General features: G+C 41.4%; 2 protein-coding genes and 1 non-coding gene across 4 annotated transcripts in view; 1 reads left to right on the top strand and 2 right to left on the bottom strand.

The window, feature by feature from the left end:
* The window catches only part of Usp14 (ubiquitin specific peptidase 14), a 31,321-nt gene that overhangs the window by 6,245 nt on the left and 1,073 nt on the right, over positions 1–24,003 (bottom strand). For both annotated transcript variants that reach the window (XM_045134712.1, XM_045134711.1), the window contains exons 2-12: positions 21,171–21,316; positions 17,916–17,948; positions 15,413–15,517; positions 13,425–13,528; positions 12,265–12,323; positions 7,088–7,218; positions 6,041–6,121; positions 5,288–5,373; positions 3,956–4,070; positions 494–559; positions 277–369 (exon numbers count right to left, since the gene is read on the bottom strand). In XM_045134712.1, the coding sequence (XP_044990647.1) occupies positions 277–369; positions 494–559; positions 3,956–4,070; positions 5,288–5,373; positions 6,041–6,121; positions 7,088–7,218; positions 12,265–12,323; positions 13,425–13,528; positions 15,413–15,517; positions 17,916–17,948; positions 21,171–21,316 (1,019 nt within the window). The remainder of the gene's footprint in view (positions 1–276; positions 370–493; positions 560–3,955; positions 4,071–5,287; positions 5,374–6,040; positions 6,122–7,087; positions 7,219–12,264; positions 12,324–13,424; positions 13,529–15,412; positions 15,518–17,915; positions 17,949–21,170; positions 21,317–24,003) is intronic.
* LOC123455147 lies at positions 22,508–22,610 on the bottom strand. Its single transcript, XR_006633706.1, has one exon. It is a non-coding gene; the product is annotated as a U6 spliceosomal RNA (small nuclear RNA).
* Positions 23,097–23,461, top strand: LOC123455103 (NADH dehydrogenase [ubiquinone] 1 alpha subcomplex subunit 3-like). Its single transcript, XM_045135273.1, has 2 exons — positions 23,097–23,101; positions 23,191–23,461. The coding sequence occupies exons 1-2, from the start codon at positions 23,097–23,099 to the stop codon at positions 23,459–23,461; spliced, it is 276 nt and encodes a 91-aa protein (XP_044991208.1).

The raw sequence follows: 24,003 nt of genomic DNA on the forward strand, positions 1-24,003 counted from the left end.
TGTTTTTGAATATTTAGAAAAATATCAAACTCCATGAACCATGTAAGACTTAGTGGATGTTTGGGGTTGGAGGGAGAAGGCAAGCATGTGTGTAACTAGAAATAGAAGGACAATATAAAATTTCAGCAGGCATTCCTAGTTAAGATCCACTTGTCTAATGTTAATGACCCCTAAGCATTTCAAAGATTATCCCTAAAGGAAAAAGAAACCTATTTTAGGTTAGGAACTGACTTCAAAGAATTTTATTTCACACACAAACTATAGCTCATTACTAACCTTAAGAACTTTGGCGTTGACAGATTCTTTCTCTTTATAAAAGAATCGAACCATCTGAATAGTTAAGTAAGCAGGTAACCGGCTGATCTTAGACTAAGGAAAGAAAATGGGGAAAAATCCTTTACATCCCAAGATCTGACAAGTTTTCAATGCCTTGGTGGTAAAAATAAAGTGGAAAAAATTAACTGGAATCCTTTCAATGAAATGCAAAACTTACAGATTTGATGTATAAAGCATTTCTTTGCAACGTTGGAGACTGTTTGGTGATTTCTTCCTGAAGTCGCTAAAAGAAAACAAAAAAGACAGCATTATAAACAATTCAAGTTTAGTTTTGTTATTGAGGCAGAGTCTCATTCTAGATCAGGCTGGCCTCAAACTCACTACAATCCTCTGACCTCAGCTTCCAACGTGCTGGGGTTAAAGGCATATACCACAACACTCAGCTCCTAATATCAGTTTTCTTTTACAGAATCACAACTGTAAATCTTTTTTTTAAAGCACCATTTAATAAACAACAGATATACCAAAGGATTTATCACATTGAGAAACAATCTGAATACAATGTGGAAAGCTTTTAGATATTGTTCAATTTGTCCAAGACTTCAAATAATTTATACTGTTATGAAGTCCTCTGAATATGTTTGAAGTTTTCAGTTCTGAGCCAAAGGTTGCTCCAAGTCAGAGAATTTATGTTATATTTTACATAACATAACAAGGCCTTCTGTTATGCTTCCATTCATGGAATATCAGAACATTCATACTAAATGGAAACCAAGGGGTTGGGTAGCTCAGTGGATGAGCGCTTGCCTAGCAAGCGCAAGGCCCTGGGTTCGGTCCTCAGCACCGAAAACAAACAAACAAAAAAAGACAAAATCATAAAAAGACAAAAAAAAACAAGGGAACTATATGGAAACCAAGAAGATATACAAAACCCTGTTCTAAGAGAAAAAAAAATTTTTTTTAGGTTAGGGTCTCAACTCTGGCCCAAGCTGACCTGGAATTCACTATGTAGGCTCAGGGTGGCCTCAAACTCTCATCAATCCACTTACCTCTGCCTCTCAAGTGTTGGTATTAAAGGCATGCACCACCACACCCAGGAAAAAAAAAAATTTATTTATTTGCAAGCAGAGAGAGAGAGAAAGAATGGGCATGCAGGGCAAACAAAGTCCAGAAAGAAGCATCTAGCTTTACGTGGGTACTGGGGAATCAAACCCGGGTTGTTTTGCTACTGAACCTATCTTAACCATCATGATCACCTTTCCACTCTGACAAGCTGACACTGGGCAAGAGATTTATCAATGCTGGGTATCACTTATTACATGTTATATACAGTGTGCTCTAAGAACACAAGTTACTCCATGCAGAAAACCCAAGAAACCATTTGGCAAATAGTCTATATTAAATATAGACTGGCTACTATTCCTAATATGTAGGGGCTGGAGAGATGACTTAGTGATCAAGGTGCTTGCCTGCAAAGCCAAGGGACCTCAGGTTGATTCCCCAGGACCCATGTAAGCCTACATGGCACAGAGTGGCACAGGTGTCTGGAGTTTGTTTGCTGTGGCTAAAGGTCCTGAAGCTTCCATTCTCATTCTCTCTCTCAAATAAATAAATAAATACAAGTAAAATACTAAAAGAATTAATTTTTTAAATTAGGAATATTAAGCCAGATATGGTTGTGATGACTCATGCCTATAATCCCAACACTCAGGAGTCTGAGGCAGGAGGATCACTCTGAGTTCAAGACCCTTCCTCAAAAACAAATGGGAATAGCCAGGCGTGGGGAGTCAGAGGTAGGAGGATCGCTGTGAGTTTGAAGGTCAACCTGAGACTACGTAGTGAGTCCCAAGTCAGCCTGGGCTAGAGTGAAACCCTACCTTGAAAAACAAAAACAAAACAACAAAAGAGTCAAATAACTTATTGCTTATGCTTAAGTATATTACGTTTGTGTAGCAGTTTGATTTTTAAGAAATTATTAATCACATTATAAAAGGAATCATTGTAAAGCTTTAACACTTAGGTACACTTATTCAGAAGCAAAAACAGAGCCATAGAACAAAATTACTCAAGAATAATCAGAGAAACTAATGATAAAAATCTTCAAAATTATAAAGAAAATAAATACAATTCATGAATACATGATTTAAAAATATAGGGCTGAGTCAGGTGTGGTGGCACACACCTTAAATCCCAGCACTCGGCAGGCAGAGGTAGGAGGATCACCGTGAGTTCGAGGCCACCCTGAGACTACATAGTGAATTCCAGGTCGGCCAGGGCTAGAGTGAGACCCTACCTCACAAAATCAAAACTAATAATAATAATAGGGCTGGGCTGGAGAGATGGCTTAGCAGTTAAGCACTTGCCTGTAAAGCCTAAGGATTCCAGTTCAAGGCTCAGTTCCCCAGTATACACTTATGCCAGATGCTAGGTCACACATGCCCACTAGGTGGCACAAGCATCTGAAGTTTGATTGCAATGGCTGAGGCCCTGGAAAACCAATTATCTCTTTTTCTAAAACAAAAAAAAATTTATTTTTTTTAATGGCTGGCATGTATGTGTGTGTAGATGGAGCTGGCTAGGGTAATACACACCAGTAATCTCATCACTGGGGAGTCTGAAACAGGACTGAAAAGTTCCTGGGCTCCATAGTATGTCAAACACACTCAATAAACTGAAGGTATTCAAAGCCAAGTCAAGCCTGTCAAACACAATGATGTTCAGCACTCCTCTGGAACTTTCAAGTACACTGAGCTCCCCTATAATTTTTAAAACTACGAAGCCAGAGCCAGGTGTGGTGGCGCACACCTTTAATCCCAGCACTCGAGAGGCAGAGGTAGGAGGATCACCGTGAGTTCAAAGCCAGCCTGAGACTATGTAGTGAATTTCAGGTCAGCCTGGGCCAGAGTGAGAACCTACACAGAAAAAAATAAATAAATAAAAATGTCCAGAAGCTCTGCCATTGACTCTGACTCACCAATGCACATTTGTATTTCATTTTTTTCTTCAAAATTTTTTTATTAACAACTTCCATGATTATAAAAAAAATCCCATGGTAATACCCTCCCAACCCCCACTTTCCCCTTTGAAACTCCATTCTCCATCATAACTCCTCGCATTTCATTTCTTGATGCCTTAAAACTTGTACATCATGATTTATACCAACATGTCAGCAATGCTTATTTTTGAAGTTTGATTTCTAAACAGCCTTAGTTATAGCAGCCAAGTCTCTACAATGACTTACTGAGCACTGACTTAATGAACACTGAATTTTCAAGCCTCGGGTTATCATTTTATCAACCCACCAGTATAAAACCTCAACTCCTGTTTCTGTTCAAAGATGTTTCATATGTTGGGCTGACATGTTAGCATTCAACATAAAACTCCCTCACTCTACCATCTCTAATGCATGAATTTTCTTGGCAAGGCACATCTCCTGTGCTTAGGAAGCTAGGAATCACCCTAAACAAAAAGCAGAAAAATGAAGAAAAAACATGGTGCTAAAGTTACTGACAAAGACAAGTGTTTAACAGTATGAGAACTACAGAGGGCAGAGCAAGCTCCTGGCTGTCTCACGTGGAAATCCTGCACGTGTCAGACAACTCAAAGAAATTTCCCAAGTGGATTCCCATATTCAGACACGGAAGCCACAAATGATGGGAATCAACCGTGACTTCCTTACCAGTTTCAGCCCTGTGAAAAGATATTTGACTTCTTGGTTGATGAAACAGCTGAGCTGAAGTTGGTTTTCTTTCCCTTTAGTGACTTCTTCCTCTTCGGATTCTGCACATTTCATGCTGCCCAGAGCAAGATAAGGAACACCAGCAAAATCAAGATAGTAAGTATCCTAGTAGCATTATATTCATAATCATGTATTGCTTGTTTTTTAATATTCTCAGGCTGGAGAGACAGGCTAGTGGTTAAGGTGTTTGCCTGCAAAGCCAAAGGAGCCAGGTTCAATTTCCCAGGACCCATGTAAGCCAGATACACAAGGGGATGCATGTGTCTGATGTTCATTTGCAGCAGCTGATAACACACTCATTCTCTCTCTCTCCCTGCCTATTTCTTTCTCTCAAATAAACAAATAAAAAATTAAACTAAAAAAAATATTCTCCCAGTAGAGATTCATTTCAACATACTTAATGTACCAACAACCTCATAAACAAAACTGAGTGTTAAAAATAAATTCTTAAATATAAATTGGTATTTAGTATGATTTAAAATGGTCTTCATAAACTGAAGGTAAACAGACATCTTCTCCAGGTTTCTACCAATAACCTAAATATCAATAATTCCTTGAATTCATGGTTCATGAATTGGAACAAATCTCATGTAAATTAATATACTTAATTTCATACAATTAAATATCCTGTATAAGATAAATTAATGGCACACTCTTATTTTTAGAGGCAAGTAATGAGTATCCTCAAGGCATATACATTTACCTATACCCCAAATCACTCCACAGAGTTTATTTCTATTTGCATTATAATATTTTAGACAGAGAAACCTCTGATAAATTTTCTTCTAACCCACCCACCATAGCAATCAGACAACGAAGCTACGCAGGTCAATTAATTTCTTTTAAGTTATGAATATAATTGTGGTTGTTTGAAAATGTATGGGCCACAGACTCAATGCTTCATCAAAATGAAACTTGTAACGTGTCTCCAGCCGCCTGGCTGGAGTTGTCACTGGGGGTGGATCCTGAGGTCCAGCCCAAAGCTGAGTTCAGAGGTGGATCTGGTTCTAGCCCCCAGGCATAAGGAGCAGGCCTGAGCTCTGGCAGGGCTCGTGCTGTGAGCCGGCGTCCATTTTACTTGCTGCAGTGTGCTCTCTCTACCTGGATGAATGGAAGCAAGCAGCTGTTTACATTCCTGATGGAACGTGCCCTGGATCTGCAAGCTCGAAATAAATCCCTTCCTCCCATAGAACTGTTTGGCTGGATGCGCAATCCAGCAATGTGGAGCTGATTACAACAATAGTCTAACCAAATCTTGGCTCATAAGGATACGTAGTTTCAAATTCAACACCGAAGAACTGGTCAATTAAGCTTTTCTTTTTAGAAGGTGTCACTGCTGATGCAGATGAAGAATCTGTCTGCAAACATAAATTACAGTTCTAGTGTTACTTCATGTAGATTTCATTTCACAGAAGCCTAATACCTAGCTTTTTAAACTGTAGTCACTTTCCATAAAGTCATTCTTACTGCAAAACAATACCGAGAGCCAAAACGAGGGAGGGCGACTAAAAGCACCTGCCCACCTGCCACCCTGGGTTCAGTCCCCTCTGCCCAAGCAAAGCCAGATGCTAAAGTGGTGCATGCTTTTGGAGTGTGTTTGCAGTGACAAGAGCCCCTGGTAAACCCATATGCACATACACAAATCAATTTTAAAAAGTAAAATAAAAACAAAATCATGCCGGGTATGGTGGCTCACGCCTTTAATTCCAGCATTTGGGAGGCAGAGGTAGGAGGATCACCATGAGTTCAAGGCCACCCTGAGACTACATAGTGAATTCCAGGTCAGCCTGAACCAGAGTGAGACCCTACTTAAAAAAAAAAAAAAAAAAGTTACCAAGATCACATATGCTCAGCAATTCTAATAGATTATGCTTAACAAATAATCACTAAATTAAATAACAAATTTCAACTCCAAATTCAGCATCTGAAAGGATTTCAACATATTAAGTTCAAGTTGGAGGGATAAAGGAAAAACCAAGGACAAAACCTGGTGTAACTGTTTGAGCACAAATTCAGTTCCATCACCTCTTTAACAGAATCGTCCTCAATGGCTTCCAGCTTCTGCTGTAATACCCGCATCATCTGTATCCAACATTCATTAGCATCCTGGAATTCAAAACACAAAACAGGATTGTCTTGGCCATAACAATGTTCATATTTAAAATTCAAAATAATTACTATATTGTAAGGAAAACGTACGTTCTTTAAAATATTCAACCAAGGCCTAGTGTAATAGTGCAAAACCATTAACCCCAGCACTTCAGGAGGCAGAGGCAGGAAGACTGCCCTATCTATGGTGTTCCAGGGCAGCTAGGCCTACACAGAAAATTATGTATCAAAATTTAATATTAAAGATATTCCCAGAAAGTGAAGAATCCTAGAAGTTACTGATTTTTCCAACAGAATTTGAGCTCCTACTTGGGCTACACTATTCTAGCTATTTGAAATTCATGGTGAAAAAATAAAAGATGTCCCAATGGCAACTACAAGTACATAGAAATTCACATTCAGGTAGGGATAAGGTTATGTAGTGGGGAAAGTCGTACGGGAGCCAAAAGCCCTAAGGGAGCAAAGTGGCTATTTCAGTGAAGTAGCCACAGCATGGAGTGGCGAGACCGGAGGAAGCCAACCATGCACGTAAATGACAGTCAAGCAAGGCACTGGGGATTAGAGGAAGAGCGGTCATCCCTGTAGACAGGAATCAAGGGTGATGGTCATGGTGAGCTCAGAGGCAGCAAAGGGCTAATGGATTTCAAACTGGGGCAGAAAATGACTATGCAAGAACCCAAAACTCCTTTTTGTTTTCCATATGTGTTTAGTGCTGGACATCAAACCCTTGGCTGATCACTGATACTGAAGAGTTCCGCCCTGAGCTAAAGGAACATGGGGCCTGTGTGAGGAGCAAATGTGAGGTGAAGATGAACAGCCAAGCCTACGGCCCTATTCTAGGCAAGATGATGTGAACCAGAGCAGACTGACGTTCTCATCCCCAAATATATTCCAATAACTACATTAAGTGTAAGAAGACTCAGTTTTCCATTTACAAAGTGAGAAAAATCTTGCCCTGATTACCTGTTGAAGATACTGTCCTTGTTCACCCTTCTCCGCAAACTGAGGGAAAGCCATGTGCAAAAACTGCAGTAGAATAATGGGCGGGATACTGGACGACGTTTTATCCATGGAGTCAAACAAATCCCTGAGGGCTGAAAAGCAAAGCAAACACTGGCTTAGGAAAACACTGACACAAGTGAATTCTTTAGTACAAAGTGTCCCAATGTAACTTTTTGTTGGAGATAGCTAAGGTCTGCTGCATAGCCCAGGCTGGCTTGGAACCCCCTGCCTCAGCCTCCCCAGTGCTGGAACTGAGTGAATCACGCCCAGTACCTAGCCATCGCTGTGAGTTTGAAGCCACCCTGAGACTACAGAATGAGATAAAAGTCAGCTAGAGTGAGACACAACCTGGGGGGAGGGGGCAGACCTCGCCTTTCACAATGGTTGGACTCCTAATAAGAAAAACACTAATTGTAATCTTAAGAAACTCAGCAGGCGACACAAGCTATACATGGACTTCCGAGCTCTGCCATAGTCTTCCCAAAGTAGGGTACTCACCACAGAGATCGGACAAGTAAAATGTCATTGCGATACCTCTGCCACCATCAGAGTACAAGGTCACTTCTTTCAACTAACCTTTCTTTTAACCCCATAGTTCGTTTTCATCTACTGAACTTCTGAATATTAAAATCTGGCTACTGCGGGACACTTCCTGGATCTATTAAACAGCTAAGATTCAAAACTAATTTGGCCAGGCGTGGTGGCGCACCCCTTTAATCCCAGCACTTGGGAGGCACAAATAGGAGGATCGCCGTGAGTTCAGGGCCATCCTGACTACATAGGGAATTCCAGGTCAGCCTGCAATAGAGCAAGACCCAACCTCAAAAAAAACAATTAAAAAAAAAAAAAATCAGGCTAATTTACCTTCTTCAAAACTTTCCCACTAAGTGAGGCCTGTGACATGGGCCTAGAATGTCAGCTACCTGGAGTACTGATGTAGGGGATTGCAAGTTCAAGGCCTACATGAGCTACACAGGTCAAGAGCAGCTCGAGAAACTTAGTGAGACCTTATCTAAAGAAAACACACCAGGACTGGAGAGATGGTTTCCTGCAAAGCTGAAGGACCCAGATTCGATTCTCCAAGATCCACATAAGCCAGATGCACAAGAGGGCGCATGCGTCTGGAGTTCCTTTGCAGTGGCTGGAGGCCCTGGCGTGACCATTCTCTCTCTCTGCCTCTCCCTCTCTCTCTCAAATAAATAAATAAATAACTTTTTGAAATAAAAAGGGGAAGGGAAAAGAATAAAAAGAGAGAAAAAGAAAAGGGGGTTTGGAGAGATGACTTAGTGGTTAAGATGCTTGCCTGCAAAGCTTAAGGACCCAGGTTCAATTCTCTAGTACCCACGTAAGCCGATACACAAGGTAGTGCATGTGTCTGGAATTCATTTTCAGTGGCTAGAGGCCCTAGAGTGCTTGTTCTTTCTCTACACCTGCCCTTTTCTCTCACAAATGGGGAAGGCGAGGAAGGAAGGAAGGAAGAAAGAGACAAAGAGAGAAAAGGGGGGCTGGAGAGATGACTTAGTGGTTGAGGCGCTTGCCTGTGAAGCCTGAACACCCAGGTTCAATTCGCCAGGACCCACATAAGCCAAACGCACCAGTGGGCACGTGCGTCTGGAGTGCACATTCCTCCCTCTTCCCTCTTCCCCTCTCCTCTCTCTCTCTCTCTTTTTCAAATAAATAAAGGAGGGCAAGAAAGAAAAGAAAGGGGAGGAAAGAGTAAAAATGAGAAAACAAAAGGCAGGAAAGAAAAAACGGAAGGAAAGTGAAAAAAGAAGGGATGGGAATGGGAAGAAAAAGAAAGGAAAAAAAGACAAAAAGGAAAAAGAGAGAAGGAAGAAAGATAGGGAGGGAGGGAGGGAGGGAATGTGCCCTGTTGAGCCCGGCGCTGGCATTAAACCACGTGGTCAAGCGCTCTCGGGCTCGTTTCCCGGCGGTGCTGCCCCCCTCACTCCCACTACAGCCCTCTCCATTATGCTGATTTGTTTACTTAACATCATCATTATGAAAACGGAAACCCAGCAAAAAGTACAGTATCTCAGCAACAAGCAGGAGCTCAATAAAATGTTTATAAAAAAACTAGTCAGAAGCCAGGCGTGGAGGCGCACGCCTTTAATCCCAGCACTCTGAGGCAAAGGTAGGAGAAGCTCCCTGAGTTCAAAGCTACACAGTGAATCCCAGGTCAGCCTGGGCTACAGTGAGACCCCACCTCAAAAAACTAGGGAAAAAACTAAAGATAGTGTTTAAAATACATTTTTAGAGAAAAGATTAAAATTTGAGGATCTCTACCAAACTAATTATGTTTTAGATGGATGCTTAAATATTAATATTTTAAAAAAGAAAATGATGGGATATATTAAATACTAAATTAATAGAGTATCTCAAAAGGATTTCATTAGTTTGAGTGAAAAGGTGAAGAAATGGCACCTAAATTAAAGATCAGGGAAACATGACAGTAACAACTACACAGTGTGAGGTCCTAAACAGATTCTGAGACAGGGGCTGGGGTCTTTCAGTGGGCAACTGTGGGACAACTAACAAAATCAGAATAAAGTATGTCTTAGAGATTATCAACGCTGATGACTCTTGGGGAATAAATAATGAGTATTCAGTCAGGACTCAACAACATGACGATGTTTGGCACCTTATTCTACAATGTTCAGAGAAAAATCGCAAGCTTTCTACAGAAATGAGGAACCAAATGTGCCAAAAAAATAACTGGTGAACTTATGTAACTTTTTGTAAATTTAAATTTTTCTAAAATAGAAAGTCACAACACAAAAATGTCCTCTGCAGTCTACTTTTACACATTAACACTACATAAGCCTCCCAGATATGAATGGTTATACTTTGTCATTAAAAATTCCAACAAATCAATCCAATTTAAGGAAAAATTGTAAACTCTAACTATTAAATGCAGGAAGAAATCTCTTCATAATAAAAATTAATGACTGATCACAATCAGGTGGCACCTCGCACCCAAGGTGACTGAGACCAAAGTGTGTCTATGGTTGTTTTCTTTTGTTTTTTTTTTTTGTTTTGTTTTTTGAAACAGGTTCTCTTGCTAAACCTGAGCTCACTACCAATCCAGCTAGACTGGCTAGCCAGCATCTTGCGGGGATCCTCCTATCTCCATCTCTCTAGCACCAGGATTACAGGCCCAGGCCACCACACTTAGTTTTTATGTGTGGGTGTTAGGAATCCAAACTCAGTTCCACATGCTTGCATGGTAAGTTCTTTTGCCAATGAAGAGACCTATGGTTGGTTTTTGAAGCAATGAAAAATATTCTAAAATTAATCCTGGTGATATCTATGCAATACTTAAAATACTAGAAAATGATTCATATATTTCAAATGGATAAACTACAACATGTGAATTACATGTCAATAAACTTAAAAAAAAAAAAAGCATGCTATAAAATCCTACCTAGCCCAGTAATATAAGAAACTACTAATTTCTAACCAGTATTGATGATATATGCTATAATCTCAATACTTGGGAGTATGAGGTAGAACGATCCTAAGTGCAAGCTACATAGTGAGACACTGTCTCAAGAGAGAGAACTCGTTAAAATGTCCACATTCTTCTCATATAATAAAGAAACATTATTTCTAAATTTCTAAGGTAGGGGCTGAGAGATGGCTCAGCAGGTAACAAATATGAAGGCCTGAGAGGGCCTGAGTTCAATTCCCTAGGACCCTCATGAACAGCATCTCCACATTCAGAAAGAGAGCCCATCCGGGTGTAGTGGCACTCAGGAGGCAGAGGTAGGAGGATCACTATGAGTTTGAGGCCAGTCTGAGACTACATAGTGAATTCCAGGCAGCCTGGGCTAGAGAAACCTATCTCAAAAAACCAAAAACAAAACAAAAAAGGAGAAAAACTTCATCTCAAGGAAATACGCAGACGAGCAACAGAAGGACGCTGGACATTCTCCTCTGGTCTCCCTGCACCTGCAAGCACATCTGCGCGCATGTGCACACACACACCAAAACAAATGCCTAGGGTTAAGCTCAGTGGTAGCCCACATACTTAGCTTGCCCAAAGCCCTAGGTTCAATCCTGAGCATCACAAAAAATAAGCTGTAGTAACTCAGTACCTCCTATACACCTCACTTCTTTACACTAACATCAACTAAGACATTTTTATATGCTGATCATGTCAACAATGATAAAAGTTTATCTGTGACGATCTCCAGATATGACTCTCTAACAGACCCTGAAGAAAAAATTATAATTTAATTCCAAAAGTTCAAGTTTATCTTACTTGACTTTATTTTCTTGGGCTAGGGAAACAGCTCAGTGGGCCAAATGCTTGCCAAATGCAGCATGGGAACCTAGGTTCAATCACCCCAAAAAAGATGTAAAAATGCTGACAGTGGTGGCAGGTATCTGTCTGTTATCCCAGCCCTGAGAAGACAGAGACTAAAGGATCCCTGGGGTTTGCTGGCCAGCCAGTCTAGTCCAACTGGTGAGTGCCAGGTCAATGAGAGACTGCTCTCAAAAGAGGTGGATGAAGCCGGGCGTGGTGGCACGCGCCTTTAATCCCAGCACTCGGGAGGCAGAGGTAGGAGGATTGCCGTGAGTTCAAGGCCACCCTGAGACTACGGAGTGAATTCCAGGTCAGCCTGGGCTAGAGTGAGACCCTACCTCGAAAAGCCAAAAAAAAAAAAAAAAAGAAAAAAAGAGGTGGATGGCCTTCGGAGAGTAACACTCAAGGCTTTCCCGTGGCCCACACACGTACTCACGCACATGCAAACCTACGTACCCACTCGCACACCTGCCCAGCGACAACAAGAAAGAGACAAGGTCTTGCTAGCGTGGCCCTGAATGGCCTCGACTTCGCAGTCCTCTTGCCTCAGCCTCCCAAGTACTGGGATAGGCATGCACCACTGGTGGCCAAAGATGATGTTTCAATAGAAAGAGCCATCACTTGCTTGTCGTTTGGCTAAGTTCCAAGTTATTAAATGTTAAGTACAGAAGCGCTCCAACTTCAATGAGATATACAAAATTTTTGGTCCACTAAAAAGGAGATCATTGGTGAAAAACAACATGTATTGAATTTACTGTAATTAACTCATAATAAATTACAACTGAATGACCGTAACCCTCCCCAAGTATCATCTATCTGACACACTGACCTGCAGTAATATACTGTGCTGAAGCCATCTCCCCTGAAGCTCTCAAGGCACCTGCATACCTAGACAGAATCAAAGAATATGATTACATTCACCCTGAAATTAAAATGAGAAGAAATTAGGGAAAAGAACTTAGTAGTTAGTACAGCTTCAAACTTGGGCTCCTTAGAGTCCTTTTTTTTTTCCCCTCTTCTAGTCTTGCTCATTAAGTATTTTCAGGACTTTAAAAGGGAATATTAAAATAAAAACCGATATATCTATACTCAGCATTACCTTCCTGTACAACATTAAATAAAACCACTTAAGTTTCACGTTAGTTTGGGATTTTATTGGAGGAGTTCTAAATTCATTTTTTTTTTTTTTTTTTTGGGGGTTTTTCAAGGTAGGGTCTTGCTCTAGCCCAGGCTGACCTGAATTCACTATATGGTCTCAGGGTGACCTCAAACTCATGGCAATCCTCCCACCTCTGCCTCCCAAGTGCTGGGATTAAAGGCGTGTGCCACCACGCCCAGCTTCACTTTGTTTTCTAGTGCTCAGTTATTTACAATAGTACAGAACACTAGTCATCCAAGGGGAAGATGCAAGCCCTATTCATCCCTCACACAGTCTGTCCTTACAAAGGGTCAGAAGCCCTCACTCCTGAGGAGAGAGAGTGCTGCATATGCTTATTACAACAAGGCTTCCATGCGGCACACTCACTGGAATGCCCCGAACGAGAGATGGTAACCCAACATTCAAGAAGTACAACTACAATACAGTCAGTAACGTGGACGAATCTCAGCCTTAGGTTGAGTGAAATAAGACAAGCAAAATAAATTATCATACAGTGAAAGAAGCCAGTCAGAGGCCCACACATTCTATGATTCTCTTTACGTGAGATATCCTAAATAAGCAAATTTATAATAACCGAAAGTATGTTAGTAGCTACCTGCCTAAGGCTGAAGATGGGTGGAATATATGGGGAAGGAAGTGCCCAAAATTATACTTTGGTGATCGCTGCATAATCTTGTGAACAGATTGAAAACCACTGAATAAGTTTAAAGGGTCAATTGGTAGGATAAATATCTAAATTAAGATGTTACAAAGCAAAACAAAACACTACTCAGACAAATGTGAACCTCCTTTACCCAAAGCAGATTTAAGCCATTTTTCTTCAGTCTTACCTTTTAAGGGCATCTTTGAGTTCAGGCACAGAACGAATGCATTGAACGGTAGCATTCATGTAACAGGTGTTGCCGAGGTTTGTCAGTCCACAGGGTAATTCCATCTGATAAAAGGAAAGGGGGCATCATCATTTACAAAATCGTGGCATAAACAAATCAGCACAGTTCACGCTGGGTCAAGAACCATTCATTTACCATCCCCTATGAATTTACATTCTACCTTCATCTTAAAGCAATGTCTCATTTCCCTCAACAAAAAATTTATAATTTACATCATGCTGGCAATAACTGTTTTAGTTCTCTTCTAGAAAATGAGAAAACAACCCTGTCAGCCTTGCCTCTTTTGCAAGCTCAACAAGAGAACAGGTAATAAGATGCACAGAAAGTCTTCAAAACGACAAGCAAACAAACACTAGCAAAGCAAGCTGGGCATGGCAAACACGCCTGCAGCCCAGTCCTCAGGGTAAAGGGGATCCCGAGTTCTACACTGTCCAGGCTATACAACGAGACTCAGAGTGATGATCACTTTCCAACCTGATTTAGCATCTACATTCAGGGCAGGATCTGGGAGCACTTGCCTAGCACACACACTAGATTTGATTCCCAGCACCATCAAAAAGAAAGAAAGAGCTGGAGAGACATTTCAGCCGTTAAAGCACTTGCCTGCAAACTTAAAGACCCATGATCATCTCCCCAGATCCCACATAAGCCAGACACACAAGGTGATGCAAGGACACAAGGTGGCACATGCATCTGGAGTGCGACTGCAGTGGCTGGAGGCCCTGGCACACCATTCTCATTCATTCATATTCATATTCATATTCTCTCTCTCTCTCTCTCAGAAAAAAAAAAATTCACAATAAAATATTTAACATGAAAGATTTAAAGAATTTAAATACTCTAGCATTTAAGCTTCTCTTTGATCATATTGTCTCATAAATAGTAAATATTTCAAAAATTCTTATCTGCCACACATATATTAGACACTGGTTTTTATTATATGTGTACATTTGAGCATTGTACAACCTAATATATATAATAAAAGTTAATTATAGCACTGGGCAGATGGCTCAGTAAAGGCATTTATATGTAAAGCCTGGTGGCCCAGGTTCAAGTCCCACATAAAGCTAGATACTTCTGGAACCCCTTTGCAGTGGCAGGAGGCCTTGGAACACCCACTGCCTACCCCCTCCCCCATTCTCTTATGTGCTCTCTCTCAGCTTGCAAATAAATAAATAAAATAATAGTTAACTGTAGTCCTTAACACCTTATTCTTTAAAGATTTACAAACAAAAGTCCTGAGTTACAGGTGTTATGCTAAATATTAAATATAAGTTAAAGCCAAATAAAATCACATGTAAGTTTAAGAAAGGCAATAATAGGGCTGGAGAGATGGCTTAGCAGTTAAGCGCTTGCCTGTGAAGCCTAAGGACCCCGGTTCAAGGCCTGGTTCCCCAGGTCCCACGTTAGCCAGATGCACAAGGGGGCGCACGCGTCTGGAGTTCGTTTGCAGAGGCTGGAAGCCCTGGCGCGCCCATTCTCTCTCTCCCCCTCTATCTGTCTTTCTCACTGTGTCTGTCGCTCTCAAATAAATAAATAAATAATTTTAAAAAAAAGGCAAAATAATCAAAGGAAGAGTTGGGTGTGGTGGCACACACCTTTAATCCCAGCACTCGGGAGGCAGAGGCAGGAGGATCACTGTGGGTTCAAGGACACCCTGAGATTACATAGTAAATTCCAAGTCAGCCTGGGCTAGAGTGAAATCCTACCTTGAAAAATCAAATCATCATCATCATAGGATACACTACTAAAAACACTGAGATTTAAGATTACCAGACTAGAAAAGAACTCACTTAAACTAACTTCAAAATAAAATTCCATTTACTGATAAAAACATAAACAATGTTAGTGATAAATCAAAATGCTTAGATGCTACTTGGCGAAGGACAACTTGTGACTGGACCCAGAAGCTGACAGTTATGTCTTACAGCAGATGCTAGCTGCTCTTCTGTCATGTCTTCGACAAAGACTGTCTTAGCGGAGGGCTCTTCCGGAAGAGCATCTGCTGACCCCATCATGAGTAGAGTTATTCCCTGTCACAGAAAAAAATCCAAAATTAGACTGATGAAAGTTATACAACTGTAAATGTACTACTGAAAATCACTGAATTGTTACACTGGGGTGGCTTTCTGGGGCTACAATGCAGCTCACTAGTATACACGAACCCAGGGTTTGATCCCAGCACTGCAATAAATAGGATGTGGTGGCACAAGCTTGGAATCCTAACAGTGAAGTTCAAGGTCTTCCTTTACTACATAGTGAGTTCAAGGCCAACCTGGGTCATAAGTGAGACCTTGTGACAAAGAGAGAAGGAGAGGACTTATAAATTGTACCAGGCGCTTTCCTTCAGGAATACCATTCTTATTTAAACAACTGACAAGTAGTGATTTTTTTAAAACTTGGCTATTTAGTTGACATTTTCTCAAAATGAATTATGTGAACCTATCACTTCAAAACAAACAACTGATGATATATAATTGCCAATGACAGAGTTTTCATATGAAAATTCAAATTTCTGTTACTATGCACTTGGCAGCTTCCCAATATTCAAAGACTTTTCTACTAAGATGGGTAACTGCATTAAAAAATGCAATGTTTTTATATTATGTAATGAAAGGAAACCAATCTTTCCTGAATGACTAATATATATTACAAAATCAGGCCTAGGTATATGATTCATTCTAAGTGCAAAACAGACAAACAGAGTTCAGTGTAGAAAAGATCCCCAGTGCTGGCTGGAGAGATGGCTCAGTCGTTAAAAGTGCTTGCTTACAAAGCCTGCTGGCCTGGGTTGGATTCCCCAGTACCCAAGTAAGCCAGATGCACAAAGGGACCCATGCATCTAGAGGTGGTTTGCAGTGGCAAGAGACCCAGACATAAACATTCCCTCTCTATGTGCTTGCAAATAAATTTTTAAAATTATTAAAAAGTAAAAAAGACTGCCAGGGTTGGAGAGATGGTTTAGCAGTTAAGGCACATGCCTACGAAGCCTAAGGACCCAAGTTTGATTCTCCAGGCCCCACGTACACCAGATGCACAAGGCGAGGCATGCGACTATAGTTCTCTTGCAGTGGCTGGAGGCCCTGGTGCCCCCATTCTTACTCTTTCTCTCTCTCCAATAAATAAATAAGTAAAAATATTTTTAAAAATGATTATAGCCTGACTCAACAACAAGAAAAAGATTGCTAATGTAATGTGAGAAATTTTACCCCTCTAACTAAACTTTAATAAACTTGCATGAAAATGGGGTTTTGTGCACATTCTGCAGTCACAGCCACTTAGTAAGCTGGAACAGAAGAAGCTCTTCAGCCTGGGAGCTTGAAAGCAGCCTAGGTAATATAGCAAGACTCAGTCCCAAACCGTAAGTAATTATCATCTGTTAAGTCTTGGTGTTAAAAATGTCGACAGCTGGGCTGGAGAGATGGCTTAGCGGTTAAGCGCTCGCCTGTGAAGCCTAAGGACCCCGGTTCAAGGCTCGGTTCCCCAGGTCCCACGTTAGCCAGATGCACAAGGGGGCACACGCGTCTGGAGTTCATTTGCAGAGGCTGGAAGCCCTGGCACGCCCATTCTCTCTCTCTCTCCCTCTATCTAGCTTTCTCTCTGTCTCTGTCGCTCTCAAATAAATAAATAAAATATTTAAAAAAAAATGTCGACAGCTGTATCTGAGGAGGTGTGTCACTTTTCTACTTATGGCCACTGAGACAAGACTTCTTTCACACACTTCAACTAAAACAATACATTGCAAAAGAATGAATATAAAAGCAAATATGAGAATTCAGCTTTCTATTAATATACATGTATGTTATTTTATTAAGCAAAGCCACAGCTGTCAATCTGTAGAAATTGACTTATTCTAAACTTTTAAATTAAATGTCAAGAGACTAAAATTTTCTTAAAAAGGTAGAAAACTTATACTATTTTATTTCAAGACCTACTGTAAAACTCTAATTGTTACAAATATGTGCTACTAGTGTAACTTTAATCAATTAGATCAATGAAACAAGAGCCCAAAAATAGACCTACAGACCTGGAGATATGGCTTAACAGTTAAGGCATTTGCCTGCAAAGCCAGAGGATCCCAGTTTGAATCTCCAGGACCCACATAAGCCAGATGCACAAGGGGACGCATGCGTCTGGAGTTTGTTTGCAGTGGCTGGAGGCCCTGGTGTGTCCATTCTCTCTCTCTCAAATAAATAGATAATATTTGTTTTTAAAAAAAAAAAGAAAGAAAATTCCCTAAAAAAAATATAGTCCTACAGCTAATTATCAAGAGTCTGACACAAATCAATTGAAGAAAAGAAGTTATAAAAGATGGTGCTAAAAAAACTAGATGTACCTATTGGAGCAGGGGTGGGGGAGGAAGTCACTTGGAATTTATTTGGTGTGATAAATAAATTAGGTTATTGCATTACAGTTAGTGTTACTACTTACATTTTTAATTTTGATGTTACCCCAATCATCATCCTGTTTCAAAGACAAACAAAAAATATTTCACCAACTCTGCACAAGTAGTGAATTCAAACCTCAAAATAAAACTACACAGTATGCAGAGTCGTTTAAATTGCACAATCTAAAGTGGTAAACTTGGCAACACTTAAGTATAAAACGCGCTTAAGCCAGGCATGGTGGTGCACACCTTTAATCCCAGCATATTTAATTGGGAGGCAGATGTAGGAGAGTCACTGTGAGTTCAAGGCCAGCCTGTGACTGCATAGTGAATTCCATGTCAGTCTGGGCTACAGTGAGACCCTACCTCAGAAAAAAATAACAAACACTTACCAAGTACTAGACACATAAGTAATGGCAAATGTCAGATCCTAGTCTTTCACAAGTTTAGAACCAGAAGAGCCAACTGATAACTAGTTGATATGAAAAGAATGAAGAGGGCTGGGAAAAAGGTTTAGCGGTTAAGGCGTTTGCCTACAAAGCCTAAGGATCCCGGTTCGATTCCCCAGGACACATGTTAGCCAGATGCACAAAGTGGCGCATGTGTCTGGAGTTTGTTTGCAGTGGCTGGAGGCCCTGAAGCGCCCAATTTCTCTCTCTCTTTCTATCAGATAAATAAAATGTTTTTTAAAAAAAAAGAATGAAGAGTTGCTTATGAAATAATATCTAAGTAACTAAAGTGACTATGTAATTTATCACCCAAGCCAGGAGACTACGCAGGTTGCAAGTGCTATGAAAAAATTATAGTAGGGCCGGGTGTGGTGGCGCACGCCTTTAATCCCAGCACTTGGGAGGCAGAGGTAGGAGGATTGCCATGAGTTCGAGGCCACCCGGAGACTACATAGTGAATTCCAGGTCAGTCTGAGCTAGAGTGAGACCCTACTCAAAAAAAAAAAAAAAAAAAAATTTATAGCAGGAGGGCTGGAAAGATGGTTTAGCTGTTAACAAGGTGCTTGCCTGCAAAGCCTAACAACTGGGTTTGATTCCCCAGTACCCATGTAAAGCTAGATGCACAAAGTGGCACATGCATCTAGAGTTCATTTGTAGTGGCTAGAACCCCTGGCATGTCCATATTCATTCAGTATTTCTATTTCTCCCTCTCCTCTCCTGTTTCTTCCTGCAAATAAATAAATTAATTTAAAAAAATATATAGCAGGAAAGCAGCCTAGAGTGTCTGAGGCAAACTGAATCTAAACAATATCTGTATGCCCACAGATGCTGATGCACACCTATGAAGCAATTAATATTCACTTCAGTGTGTTAAGTAAGGGTCAAGATCTTTAGTAATGCCACCCATCACTAAATCTTTCCTTCCCTACAACACCAGTTCCTTGTTGCTCCTGTTCCTTTTCTCTTTCTTGCTCTGCTGGGACATCAAACTCAGAGCCTCACACATGCCAGGCATTCTATCACAGAGCTGTACCCACTGCTCACTCTGACACAGTCACCAGGTACTCGATAAGCTTATCTCCCCTTCTCTGGTGCTGCTAATCACCCTCCCGACGCTCTGTTGTAAAATGGAACCCTGACATCCTAAAGGCCCTTCTAGTTACTGCTAATCATAGAGAGTAAGTCAGCCAGACATGGTGATGCCCATCTATAATCCCAACCCTTGGGAGGCTGACGTATGAGGCTCTCAGGAAGTTCAAGTCTAGCCTGGGCTACAAAGCCTGGGCTAGAGGGAGACCCTGCTTTAAAACAAACTAACAGGGCTGGAGCAATGGGTTAGCACTTAAGGCATTGGCCTGCAAAGCCAAAGAACCCATGTTTCCCCAGGACCCACATAAGCAATACGCACAAGGTGGTGCACGTGTCTGGAGTTCGTTTGCAGGGGATAGAGACCCTGCTGCAGTAATACTAATTCTCTCTCTCTCAAATAATAATAAAAAAAGGAATAATTCACTCAGATCACTACTTGAGGTCCCACAAAACTAGGAATTGGCTCCTAACCTGCTTGACTTGTAAACCACATGGTTTTGGTGCTTTTTTGACTTAGTATCTCCCTGACACTCTGTTTTCTTATTCACAAAATATAGGTAATACAAAGTTAAAAAGTAAAGAAAAACTAGAAAAAAGCCTGGTATAGAACATGTGCTCAGTAAACCTTAACCAGTACTGGTCACTTTTGTTTGATTAACATTTTGCTACAATATTCCACTGTATGCCACCTGCATGTGGCTCAGTACAAACTAGGTTATCAAGTTCTCTAAAGGCCAAAGATTCATATAATTTTGGAGGTAAAGTAGCCTTTTCAACCATGGTTCAGTAGCATACGTACAAACATACAGGAATAAGCCAGTCTTCAAAGTGACTACTTTTCTCTAGTCTTTCTAATCTACTCCCTCATAAAAACCACCCTTAAGGAGCATCAGAAGCATGAATAGAAAAAAGAAAAAAAATCTCCTCAGTGTGCCCATTCTCTCCTCTCTTCTCCCTTAGTAATAACTGGTAGTCTTTTTTAAAGGCTGGTTACCTCTATTGTTGCCTTGTTTTGTTCTGTTTTGTACAGTAGGGTAGGATAGGGTCTCATCCTAGCCCAGTTAACCTAGAACTCATTCTGTAGTCCCAAGTTGGCCTCAAACTCACAAGAATTCTCCTACCTCTGCCTCCAAAGTGCTGGGATTAAAGGTGGGTACCACCACGCCCAGCTACTACTGCATATTTTTAACAGATAAGATTTTCCAGCTCTATAACATTAAATTACTATAGACATAAAATCATTTACATTAGCCTAAAAAATAAATAAGCAGGGTGGAGAGACAGCTCAGCACTTAAAGGCACGTGCTTGTAAAGCCTGATGGTTCACAGTCAATTCACCAGTACCCACGTAAAGCCAGGCACACAAAGTGGCTCTTGTATCTGGAGTTCACTTTGGTGGCAGGAGGCCCTGGTGGGCCCATCCTCACTCTGTCTCTCCTTCTCTCAAATAAAAACAAATACTGAAAAATCAAATAAGCACACGCTCACAAGAAGAAATTCAAACATTACAGATAATGGTGACATGTCCCACTCCCATTAGCCTCCGAAGTATCTACTGCAAAATAAAATTTTAAGTGATACTTTCTAATATCAAGCTTTTAAAAAGGTTTCTCCCAAACGTGACTCAAAGTTTTAACCCAGTAACATGCTCAGCAAATAAAAAATACTTCAAATGCTATGTTAACAATAATTACAGTTCCCAGTATTAATCATTTTCACTAATCATATAATAGCATGAGCAAACATTTGGACTAACGTTACCTTCAATGTTCCTCCTTTCACCATGACTTTCTGCCTGGCTGGCTGCACTCCCGTCAGTGCGAAGAGCTGAGCCTTGAACACCATTGGTGGCTCGTCAGTATTCAACTCTACGCCTTCGAATTTCTCCTTTCCCCATTTTACCGTAACTGTAAATAAAATCAATTGTTTCTCATTTATACAATAAGACTTCAAATTTAGAAAACCCTCAGAGATCACTATTAGACTAACTCTTGATTGTCTTGCTGTGCCTGTCATCTTTTTTTTTTTTTTTTTAATTTGAGAGCAACAGACAGGCAGATAGAGAAAGAGGCAGAGAGAGAGACAGAATGGGCACGTCAGGGCCTGTATCCACTGCAACTCCAGATGCATGCACCACTTTGTGCATCTGGTTTATGTGGGTCCTGGGGAAATGAGCCTCAAACCAGGGTCCTTAGGCTTCATAGGCAAATGCTTAACCACTAAGCCATCTCTCCAGCCCTGTCTGTCATCATTTTATGCCCATAATGGATAATACACATGCAACAGGTCCTGAGTAAATATTCAAGTCTTCTTCATCTCAGACTACACTCAGATTAGTAAGGTTCAGTGCCTTTGTAGTGTGGTTAATTTATTTAAGTATCACTTCAATCACTGTGTACACTGGAGCAAAGAACAGGTAGAAAGACTAGGTTGCGCAGAAGGAAAACAAGACCTTGGGATAACACACACTGAGAACAGGCTAGTGAAAAGATTCTAAAATATAAGGTGTGGGAGAAACAAAAGAGGTTGCTCCTGGGCAAGGTTTACAAATATTAATAATCCAATAATATATCTACATACTTAAAAAATACAGAAACCCCACTGGCTATATAGGATAGCTTCTGTTGGTCGGGTGTAGTGGCACATGCCTTTAATCCCAGCACTTGGGAGGCAGAGGTAGGAGGATCACTGCCACCCTGAGACTACATTAGGATAGCTGTTGTCTTTTTATCTTAATTGTTTGGGCTCTTTTTTGAGACAAGGTCTTACTACGTACGTATGTAGCATAAACTGGGCTTAAAATGGCTATCCCTCTGCCGCAGCCTTTTCAATGCTAGGATTACAGGCACTTGAATTGAACCCAGAATGGCAGGCTCTGCCAGCTAGTACTTATTCTCTCTGTCCCTCTGTGCTTGCAATAAAAATACTTTTTAGGACTGGAGAGATGGCTTACCGGACCCAGATGCCCAAGGGGGCACATGTATCTGGAGTTCACTTGCAGTGGCTGGATGCCCTGGCACACCCATTCATTCATTCTCTTTCTCTGACTCTTTGTCTCATTCAAATAAATAAATATATAAAATATATTTTTTAAAAATTTTAATATGGAATGCTTCACGAATTTGCGTGTCATCCTTGTACAGGGGCCATGCTAATCTTCTCTGTATCATTCCAATTTTAGTATTTCTGTTGCCAAAGCAAGCACAATAAAAATGTTTTTTAAAAATTAAAAATGGGGAGCTGGGTGTGTTGGCACACACCTTTAATCCCAGCACTTGGGAAGCAAAGGTAGGTGGATTGCTGTGAGTTCGAGGTCACCCTGAAAATACAGAGTGAATTCCAGGTCTAGTCTGGGCTAGAGTGAAACCCTATCTAAAAAAAAAAAAATTAAAAATGGATGCTGGAGAGATGGCTTAGTGGTTAAGGCATTTGCCTGCAAAGCCAAAGGACCTCGGTCTGATTCCCCAGGACCCACATAAGCCGTGGCACATGCATCTGGAGTTTGTTTGCAATGGCTGGAGGCCCTGTCACGTCCCTTCTCTCTCTCTCCCTCTCTTTGACCACCCCCAAATCAATTTCTAAAAAATTAAAAATGGGACCGGCGCTGTGGGCGCCCAGTTGTGGGGTGCTTCCACGGCGGGCTAGGATGCCTGAAGGGGCTGTGGCGTGGCGGACAGCTGGGGTGCCATGAGGTCGGTGCTGGCGGTCACTACAGGTGCCCCTCCAGAACGGAAGTGGCACCAGAGGGTTAGAAGTCACCGTCGTAGCCCCTCCCCCTTAGGGGTGACCTTTCGTCCATCCCTGCAGGACTCTCCACCTTCCTCAAGAATATGTGGGGCAAGGAGCCCATAATGGTGGCATCCTTCACCATAGCGGGTCTCATTATACTTCTGCCCATATTCAGCCCTTATACCAAGTATGCCATCATGATCGATCAGGCCACACCCTACAACTACCCAGTGCCCCTCCGAGACAATGGGAACCTGTCTGATGTGCCCAGTCACCCCCAGGACCCCCAGGGCCCCAGCCTGGACTGGCTGAAGAATCTGTGAACACTGCTGATGGAGGAGGCCCTCCACCCTGTGTTCCCAATAAAAATGTGAATACAAACCCCCCCAAAAAAATTAAAAATGGGGGCTGGAGAGATGGCTTAGCGGTGCCTAAGGACCCCCGGTTCAAGGCTCAATTCCCCAGGACCCACGTTAGCCAGATCCACAAAGGGGCACACGCGTCTGGAGGCCCTGGCACGCCCATTCTGTCTGTCTGTCTGTCTCTCTCTTTCTCTAATAAATAAATAATTTTTAAAATAAAAATAAAAATGGGGCTGGAGGGATGGCTTACAGTTAAGGCACTTGCTCGCAAAGCCAAAGAACCTAGGTTCCATTCCTAGGACCCACGTAAGCCAGATGCACAACATGGTGCAAGCGTCTGGAGTTCGTTTGCAGTGGCTATAGAGGCCCTGGTGCATCCATTCTCGCTATATATCTGCCTCTTTCTCTCTCTCAAATAAGTGAAAAAATAATTTAAAATGGCGCATCTCCGGGACCGGCGAGAGGGCTTAGCGGTTAAAGGTATGTGCTTACAAGGCCTAACC

Source organism: Jaculus jaculus, chromosome 15, assembly GCF_020740685.1.
Source record: "Jaculus jaculus isolate mJacJac1 chromosome 15, mJacJac1.mat.Y.cur, whole genome shotgun sequence".
Taxonomy (NCBI): Eukaryota; Metazoa; Chordata; class Mammalia; order Rodentia; family Dipodidae; genus Jaculus; species Jaculus jaculus.